General features: G+C 42.5%; 2 protein-coding genes across 2 annotated transcripts; one reads left to right on the top strand and one right to left on the bottom strand.

Annotated features, from left to right (window-relative positions):
• The first annotated feature begins 3488 nt into the window (after positions 1-3488).
• Positions 3489-4115, top strand: LOC131311522 (uncharacterized). Its single transcript, XM_058339020.1, has one exon. The coding sequence runs from the start codon at positions 3489-3491 to the stop codon at positions 4113-4115; it is 627 nt and encodes a 208-aa protein (XP_058195003.1).
• Positions 4116-6539: 2424 nt separating this feature from the next.
• On the bottom strand, positions 6540-8778 carry LOC131310177 (7-deoxyloganetin glucosyltransferase-like). The gene is made up of 2 exons (XM_058337061.1): positions 8091-8778; positions 6540-7717 (listed from the first exon to the last, which is right to left on the bottom strand). Exons 1-2 carry the CDS (start codon positions 8611-8613, stop codon positions 6771-6773), a joined length of 1470 nt encoding a protein of 489 aa, XP_058193044.1. The 5' UTR covers positions 8614-8778; the 3' UTR covers positions 6540-6770.
• Positions 8779-10023: the final 1245 nt, after the last annotated feature.

Raw genomic sequence — 10023 nt, 5'->3', positions numbered from 1 at the left:
GAGGTGGGATATCCGCCATGACTAGTACTTCTTTTTTAACAAGCTTGGGAGATGCTGGCGGAGATGGAGTAGACGGAGGGGACTCGTGCGGAGTAGTCGGTGGCGAGTCCTCTCGTGACACAGTGCAGGCCAGAGCTTCCGTCGCGGTCGACTGAAAGACGAACCCCAAATCAGATCCTCAAACAGACTCGACGGACGGTCCCAAGTAGGTTTGGCTCTTGATTCTGGAATTCTGCTTTGACATCGACATGACTAGACGGCAAAGTATAAGAGCTCAGTGACAGCCTGCAGGTCATTTTATTTGAATAGAATCGACAAGAATGGAAAAATGATCATGCCAACGTCGTCGGTGTCCTCCTAGACTCTACAACTAGGGGGAGTCTGCTTCACGCCACTCGGACAATTGCCATGGAATCCTCGGACTTTCTTTTCGACGGTGTATCCTTGATTGAATCGAATGTTACTAAGGGATGCCAAGACGGCCTAAGTCTTTGACTTCCTCCCCTCTCGAGGTTTCAAAGTTGGATTTTGGAACACCTCGGCGTAGATGGCATGATACTATAACCGAAATGGCGTAAGCAGCACTGTGCCGGAGCCTGGTGTAAGTGATTAGCACTTTTAACCCGAGTGGTGTAAGCACCATGCCATTCTCTCCGTTGTTCCTAGTTTTCGGTTTGAAACCTCAATGGGGTTTAAGACAAGGACTTAGGAAGTATCGATTTCCCGAAGTCTCATGGATTAAGGATTTGAAAATTCTGGTAACGTGCAACATCGAGATGCACGACTCGTCATCGGTCCAAGGCAAACGCCGAGTGGGCGCAAGACAGACTCGACAAAAGACATCCTAAAAGCCGCCCTAGCATGCTCCTACGCAAAACGATCATGAATGTATGTACAAGCATGCGATAGGGAAAGCAGTAACACATATGGGGTTAGAAACAAGTAATCCTACCCTGCGGGTTCCTGTCTTATGTTGAAAGGTTCTAATGCATTGTACGCGCTGTAGAGGCCGGTTTTGGCTTAAAGGGGTTCCTCTGACTAGAGCCGCGATATACCTCCCATTGCAACGCGTGGAGCAAAGCAACGGTCGAACGGTAGTACGACTCATCATCGTCCAAGGTTGTTGGGCGTTCGAGGACCCCGGGCTCCAGTAAACTGTGCCGGTTACCCAAAACACCTCAACGGGGCTGACCAACCATCGATACGAACGGAGAACGCCGAAGAATGATTAAATGAGAGAGAGATGCAACGCTTTTGAAAACAAATGCCTTTTGAAGCTTGGCTCACTTTTGTTAATTGATACTTGTAGAAAACTACACAAGAGAACAATAGTAAAAGCCCCAGTTCGGATTGGTCGGATGCTGAGATCCTGTTACGTTACCATTCCGTTCTTCAGTAGCGCGGAGCGTACTGTTTTGACAAGCTTTTTGAGAATTGTTCAATTATGTATTAATCGCCAAATATCAATCAACGCAATAGTTCCCCAGCGGAGTCGCCACTGTGGGCACGCGCCCCCGGAAATTTTATTCGTAAAATCGGGTGCGGCCCCCTTTTGTTGTTGGAAAAGCGCGGCAAAACGCCTCGATTCAGAGTCGCCACTCGGGTTTTAGCGGTAAGAATACCCAAGGAACCGAACTCGAAAACGTTTGCCACGTTTGTTTGAGTTTGAAAAAGGCATGGACCGGTCCGTCGTCACCTTCGATATCTGAGGTTCGGGAGCCAGGTTACGAGAGGGGAAGGGTTTTATGGCACCCCTCTCGCCCAATCCGGAGATCGGTCTCTACTCGGGCATTTTGTAAAAGCGCTTGCATTTTTCTCTCATTTGATCATTCTTTAGCCAGTTAGTGCGGGGGAGCAGTTAATGGGGGGGGTTAAAACTTTAACAAGTTGTGATTTATGTGATAAAAATGCTTATGGATGGCTTGATTGCAATGCTAAAATATAGATTGAGAACAAGCACTGAGCAAACTGGACAAATTGCAGGACGCTGCCCCGCAAGGGCGTGAGCAAGTTCTACCAGCATGCACTGGCCGAGCCACTGCATGTTGATACGACCTGCGCACGCCACAGGGGGACTGGCGTACTCCACTCATCTGGTTTCACAGTCCTTGTTTGCAACCCTCTTGGCTCTGGAAAAGGACCAGCGCACACCCAGGACAAACCATGCAGTTAAATAAGCAGGATATATACATTTACAGACAGATGAGACAGCTTGAAGCCAAGAACATAGACAAGAAACCCCCTAAACAGAGTGGGGACAGAAAAGAGGCCAAGACTGAACTAAGATGCAAGAGCCAGCCACTGGAACCTGGCTTTAACTGCCGTACGCCAGTCATGGACTGCCGTACGCAGGTTTGATCCTGATCCAGTGCTTGACTTTTACATCATCTGGGCTCTGGAACGTGACCAGAAGGATCCCAGAGGCCTTCCAAACAGATATAGAATAAGCAATAACCTTTATATCTAAACAGTTCTAAACATACAGAAAGCAATAAACTGGTTATTTAGCATGCAGGGGTGATTGACAGAAAGATAAAACAACAGGAACGACGATCCATGGTCCCCACACCAGTTGTGCTCGTACTGCCATGACTGGCGTACGGCATAGAATTACTGGCGTGCGCCATGTTCCATCTGATACGATTGTTATATTTTTACCAATTCAAGGCCAGGACTAGTATTGTTTACTAGCCTGGGCCTTGCTAGTTCCCCTCAGGGGCCGAAAACAGAAAGGGATGCAAAGGTGGTATACCTTTTTGAGTGTTGAAGTTTGAAGGTGGTTTAGAACCTAGAGGTTGAAGATGAATGTTGTATGGTGACTGGATATCAGTGGAGGTATATGGAAGTGGGCTTCCTTTCTTTCTCTTTCAATGGAAGAATAAGAAGAGAAGCAAGAAGAAAGGAGAGGGGAGCTTTTTTTTTTTTGCTTCTTAATGATGCTAACCCCTTGCAAATGAATGCAAGGGGGGTATTTATAGGGGAAAAAGACTGAGATCAGTCTGGGACCAAGGCCTTGTTTGGCTGGTTGGAAGAGGAATGGAGCCTTCCATGCATTAAATGCATGGGACTTGGCTTGATGGGGGGTGTAGGAGAGAGGGGGAGCGGGCCTGGCCGATATAATCATCAGGGGCCACTGTGGCCGACGTCAGGGTGGCACAAAAGTCCCGCCCAAGTGGCTGAATAAAGTTGATTTGACTGGGTTTGACTGGTGTGCGCCAGTATTAACTGGCGTGCGCCAGTAAAAGATGGGCCACTGGTCGATGACTGACACGTGGCAGATGACTGGCGTACGCCTTTAGGACGCTGGCGTATGCCAATTGGGTTTTGCTGGGGCTGTTTGGCTCTGGTTTGAAGGGTTTGAAAGGGGTTTTGAGGGAGGTTCTGGACGCTCAAAGCTCAACCACACCTTTGTCCTTAAACTGTTTTCGACTAAGATCATCATTGGGGAAATAAACGATCGACAAATAACGTTATCTGGATAGTCCAGAATGGGGTGTCTACAAGAGGCTACGTTAGTGGGGCCGGATATGATCAAAGAGTCTACCGAGAGTATGAGATCGATTCGCCAACGACTTTTAGAGGCTCAAAGGAGAACAACCGAACAAGTCAAGATAATTCGCCAAAGGTTACAAACAGCTCAAAGCCGACAAAAGAGCTATGCCGACCGTCGTCGTCGTCCATTATCATTCGAAGTGGGAGATCACGTGTTCCTTAAAGTATCGCCACATCGAGGCTTGTCACGTTTTGGGAAGAAGGGAAAGCTTTCACCGCGTTATATCGGTCCATTTGACGTTATCGAGAAAATCGGGGAGGTTGCGTACCGTTTGGCCTTGCCGCCAAGATTATCGAATGTGCACGATGTGTTTCACGTATCTATGTTAAGAAAGTACGAACCGGATCCGTCGCATGTGTTAGAATGGTCCGAACTCGAATTGGAAGCCGACGCATCATATGGGGAAGAACCGATACGTATCCTGGATACGCGTGACCAAGTGTTGAGGGGTAAAATGATACCACTAGTGCGAGTATTGTGGAAGAATCAGGGTAGCAAGGAGTCGACGTGGGAACGAGAAGATGAGGTTAGGGAGAAGTATCCGCATCTATTTCCGGAATGAATCGATGTGAGTGTTTAATACCGACGTCGCATATTATTTGACTTATTGCATATCTATGTGATGTATGGTTTAGTTGAGCATGGTTGTTTAAATTTCGAGGACGAAATTTTTTTTAAGGAGGGTAGGGTGTAAAGACCCGTAAATTCGTAAAATTGATTTAAATATTTTACGAGAAATAAAAGGAGGAAAATGATTTGGAAAATTGAGGATTGGGGTCAATGTGTTAAAGTGTTGCATTTGAAGGGTGAGTGTGTGATTTGTGCTAAGTGTGTATAACATATGTGTGTGTGAGCATAAGGAATAAAATTCCCCAATCTCCACTCTACCACTCTCCCGTCCCCTCTCCCTCTCGGCTCCCATCTCTCTCTTTTACACTCTCTCCAAAATTCACCCAAACAACCCAAAACTCCAACAAAGCAACCTCAAATCCTTCATCTCCTTCGCGTATTTTCGTCCGTATATCGCCGATTTGAGCTCGGTGGAGGCCGAATCCTTCCGTTTCCAAATTTGGAGTTAGGGCTTGGAAAATCATTCAAATTCGTTCTTCAATCTTGAGGTAGGGAGTTCTAACTATCAATATATGTTTATGACTTGTTTCTATTGCTTGATTTGTGCCATTGATCGTGGTTATTGTTGTTGATGTCATTGTTGTTGAGAAACCCATTGAAATCTGCAGAAAATCTGCTCGAACAGCTATGTTATCGATACCCTTGGTAATCGTTATCGATACCTTTACGTTACCAAGCCCAGAAAACCTGTTGTTATCGATACCATCTTCATAGGTGTCGATACCTTTGAACCCCAAAACCCAGAAAACCTATTGTTATCGATACCTTTGGCCCTTGTAATCGATACCCTTGCGTCTGGAATGATTCTGGACCAAATGGTATCGATACCATTTCCCTTGGTATCGATATCTGTTGCTTATCTCCAGCATTTTCTGTTTTGCTTCGTACTTCACCGTTTTGGGTTCCAATCACTTCCAACCCATTCTAATACTCCCTGAATGATCCCTTGACTTGATTACTCGTACTTAATGACTTCGTTGGACGTATCCATGACCTTAAAGCTCATTTGAACTTGATTTTACGAAAGTCATTTTATAAATCAAAGTTGGATTTGAACGATACGAACGTGTTGATAAAAGGATTTTGAAACTTACGGACACGACGAGAACATATCAGGACATCCCGAAAGGGTAAAGAGCCTGGCAGAGGACATCGGGGTCCTTTAATTGGCCCGGTATGAGTTATAAGCTCATAATTGATATTTCAAGACATCCCGAAAGGGTAAAGAGCCTGGCAGAGGACATTGGGGTCCTTTAATTGGCCCAGTTAGAGCTTCGGCTTATGACACATGTACGAGACACGTCTTGACATATGGTGTTTTTTTCAAAGATTGTTCGGTAAGACTCACGATTGGTTTTGAAATTGGAGTGTTGGATTCAAACTGCTATTATTGTCCATCCGTTTGATCTTGCTGCCATTGTTCATCTCGTGACTATTCCTACATTTCATATGCATACGTTGTTAGATTAGAGCTTTCTACTGGGCTAGTGTAGCTCAGACCCTCCATCATTTTCAGGTACTAACACAGGGCAGTAGCAACATGTTTGGAGTGCTTGGATGTGGACACGGTTTTGAAAGCTAACATTGAAGAAGTTACTTAGCCATCTTTGTAAACCTATTTTTGGAAGATGTATTTGTAACTCCGTTTGATACTTTTGCTGAATTTGGGGCCATTGAGCCAATGATGTACTTTTTGTAAACATTTGAACTTTAAAGTGTAATTTATGGAAATGGACTTGTTAAATCCTTTTTGGGATATCGTAAGGATAATTGTGAGGTTTTATTTATGAAAACCCTCTATATTTATGTTGAAAATCGAGGACGTGACAGCAGAAGCGTAGGTCTCATACATCACACTATCAGCGATTTCGGCAGAAAGAGAGTTGAGGAGCCAAATCTTCACCATATCATTGCAACGTTTCCAAATCTGATGGTTTGCTGTAGATGATGGAGGAATCTCCAAAGAACCATCAATGAAACATAGTTTATTTTTAGCGTTCAACGCTGTGCTCATAGCACGACTCCATGAAGAATAATTATCTCCATTTAGAGGATGAGAAACTAGTATAGTGCCTAGACTATCTGAGTGGTGTAGGAAATAGGGACTGGAAGAATCAATACTTGCAGCTACGACATCAGCACTCTTTATTACTTCTATAGTGGAAGATGAGGTTTTACTAACTGTAGCCATTAGGTTCACAACTGAAAAGAGGAGAGATAGAATAGGAATGTGTTCTATGAAGAAAGAGAGCAGGAATGTGTTCTTATGAAATGAAATTCTTGAGAAGGATTATGAGAAAAGGGAACGTACTCAAAACGGTAAACAGGGATCTTAATGCTTTGATACCATGACAAGTTTGAGAGAAACTCTCAATACATATTATTCATATTCAGTCATCTATATATACAAGAGTACAATGATCAGATCCCATAATCAAGGGGATTCAAACTTCCTAAATTATCTACATCAAATCACATCATTAAGGGGATTAACTTCCTAAAATATATACATCAGATCCCATAATTATAGTTATAACAAGGCTGAAAACAGAGGTACTCATTGGGATACTGAGAACAGTTGCATATGCTAGCCTCCCATGGAGATCAACAATTTGTTGACCAAGTTGTTCAAACTCTCAGTTGATGATCCATCTGGACCAGTAGCCTTCTCTGCCAATTCCCTCCACTCCATAGCCTTGCTTTTCATTTTTTCTCCCTTCTCTCCACCCATAAGCTCTCTGACAACTTTCTCCACTTCATCTCTCTTCACATCATCACCAATCTCCATCCCAGCCTCCCATTCAGTGCAAATGTATCTGCAATTCGTCGGTTGATCAGCATAAAATGGCAGACAGATCATCGGCACTCCTGCTGACAAGCTCTCAATAGTTGAATTCCACCCACAATGCGTCACAAACCCCCCGATTGACAAATGATTTAGGACCTCCTCTTGTGGGCACCACGCTACTATTAGACCTCTTTCCTTGATTGCTGCTGCCAATTCAGGTGGCAAAAATGCAAAGTCAGGTTCATCAACTGTTACCAAATCATGCCTAATTATCCACAAAAAGTTATGGTGGCTATTCACAAGTCCCCACCCAAGCTCTTCCTGTTGTTTCTGATTCAATGACGCTATGCTACCAAAATTCACATAAATTACGGATCCGGGTTCCTTAGAATCAAGCCATTTGAGACACTCGGATTCTTCTTTCCACAGATTGTATCCGATGGACTCTGAATTGTCTTTCTTTGATAGTTTATCCAATAGTAATTGAAGCGGGCCAATGGAATACACAAATGGGAATATGGACGTTAAAGTGTCCAATAGATCCTGCTCCAATGCATCAAAAGTGTGGAGAATGATTGCTGAAGCTTTTGAAGACCTCTCGGTTGCTTCCATGCAGAATTCGAAACCTATATTGTTTGACTCCGTGGTTCGAATATTGCTTGGAAGATCTTTCAAACGTATATCTTTCATTCCCGGAATCCAATCTATGATGGTATCGAGGTACCCATTTGTTACATAGCTTGGATCTGCGCTCAAGAGGAATTATATATGAGCATAGAAATTAACATGCAATTTTCACCACAATCGCAAAATAAGGTTTCAATTACACTTCGCAGCAAAGAACTTTTTTCAAGTTATACATTTCTAGTGTTTAGAGCGAAAAATAAAAAGAAGTCAATGAAAAATATGTGCCAAAGTCTGAATAATGGATTGATTTTCATTGAAATCATCTATACTACCATACCACCGGTCAACCACCACTACCACTCAACTACAACCACCACCCATAACTCGGCTGTCTCCAATCCACCATCATCACTACGACCATCAGCACCATCACTTTGAGGGAAAATATTTTTCATCAAAGCAAACAGTGTTAGTCTCATAAAAATATCATACCTTTCAACGGAGTAAGCCCTTTTTCTTGAAGATTGCGAAACTGATAAAAGCCCATGAAACCACAAGCAGACAGAGTATAGAACAATATAACAGGGATACCCAGATCTTCACCAGCTGTGATGGTGAAACTCATAAAACCATCGGAGACAATACAAGTAACCGGAGGCATGTCCGGTCCAGAAGCGCTAGAGTCATTGAGTTTGGAAACAAGGCTCAGAAAAGGCGTCTTTAGTGCGTTCTTTCTAATTGACTCACGAAGGGAAAGTAAATCTTGGGGGGTATTAGGATCCCAAGGAGGCAATCCATCCGGAATTGTTTCAAATCGGAAATCTGGCAAGCCATCGAGAGAATTGGGTCCTCTAACTCTGAGAAAGCGTTTGTGATTGTACTCTGTGTTAACAAAGGTTATGTGAAGGCCTTCATGGTGGAGGAGCTTAGCTAGTTTCAACATTGCTTTCATATGGCTCTGAGCTGGGAATGGTATACAAACCACATGCGGCTTATCACCACCATTCACCGCCATATCAAAAATCAAATCCCTCTTTGTTTCTTTGAAAAAGCAAAATCAAAAATCCCTATGTGTTTCTTTGAAAAAGCTTCCAACTCCAGTGGTTGAAATCATATACTTATCCCAGAAAAAGGCCGAATAATAAATAGGGCATATTCCAATAAACACACTGGCTTGTTCAGGTTACAATTGCATTATTTATTTTTACTTTTTTGCAATAGCCTAATCTGCTGTGGAGTTTTTTTTTTGATCATCTGCTGTGGAGCTTGTGGCAGGGTTTTTTTTCCTTTTCTTTTTTTTGGTCCTTTTTATATGCCAAAGATTTTAAACTTCAGGCCGGCCGTATTTTATTCGTGGAGTGGCTGTCTCTCTCATAGCCAGTTGGCCGGAGAAACTAGTCGGTTTCCACGTATGTTGTTACTCTTCTTTCAAAATTTTGGACTATTAATATTATACAATATTGGTCGGATCTGGCTTTTCTGCAATTGACCGCAGAGAAGGGTATACAGTCTAATCTGAACCGTTTATATTGACAATTAATGATTCAGATCTATTATATCTTTTTTTTAAAAGTATATTATTACCGATAAAATATTCAAAGTAAATCTGGACCATTGAAAACGTTAACCGCTGAGTGCGATCACTTGGACTGCACATTTGGACAGCAGACAAGCTAGATTCATTTTGGTCATGGCAGCTAATGCCATACTTGATTCTTGAAAGAAAAATCAACAATCAACCAAGTGATTGATTATTAGTCCAAACAAATAAAAAGAAAGATAGAAGGAGGTGTCTGTTCAATCATTGGTCGAAAGTTTACTACGTAACTTATTCATGATCAAATCGGAGACTACTATTTACCCAAAAAAAAATTCGGAGACTACTTATTCTAAATATGAGAAATTAATGTTGGGGGCGACTATTCGCAGCCCCGTATTTTCTCCCTTAGCTTATTAAAAATTTTCAATTATACTCGACAGTTAGTTACCGAAATTGAGATACATTTTCAGCATACAATTACCGAAATATAATATTTTTTTCAACAGCTATTTACCGAAAATATATGTTCGGCAGTTGTTTACCGAAGGTTAAACATATTTTCGACATGTAGTTACCGAAATATAATCTTGTTTTCAACAGCTATTTACCGAAATGTTATGTATGATTTTCAACAACCATTTACCAAAATGTAGTGGGCTAAGGGAGAAAATACAGGGTTGCGAACAGTCACCCCTTAACGTTTGAAAGTGGGTACATGTCTTCACAAATTTTTAAATATGAGAAATTAATGTTTGAAACTGGGGACATGTCTTCACAAAGGGGTAAGTCATTTATTTAACAAATTTAAGTCATTTATGTTTGAGTGGCAAGTTTAACATGTATAAAGTGCAACCTAAGACCTGAGACTTAGGTGTTTGCTCCATC

The sequence above is a fragment of the Rhododendron vialii genome, chromosome 12a (genome assembly GCF_030253575.1).
Source record: "Rhododendron vialii isolate Sample 1 chromosome 12a, ASM3025357v1".
Classification (NCBI taxonomy): Eukaryota; Viridiplantae; Streptophyta; class Magnoliopsida; order Ericales; family Ericaceae; genus Rhododendron; species Rhododendron vialii.
Note: the sequence above shows the minus strand (reverse complement) of the source record. Positions and strands in the feature narration are given on the sequence as shown.

Coding starts and splice junctions, on each gene's coding strand:
- LOC131311522 (XM_058339020.1), top strand. CDS start 3,489: ATGGGGTGTCTACAAGAGGCTACGTTAGTGGGGCCGGATATGATCAAA.
- LOC131310177 (XM_058337061.1), bottom strand. CDS start 8,613: ATGGCGGTGAATGGTGGTGATAAGCCGCATGTGGTTTGTATACCATTC. Junction 7,718..8,090: donor AGGGCTTACTCCGTTGAAAG/GTATGATATTTT, acceptor TCTTGAGCGCAG/ATCCAAGCTATGTAACAAAT.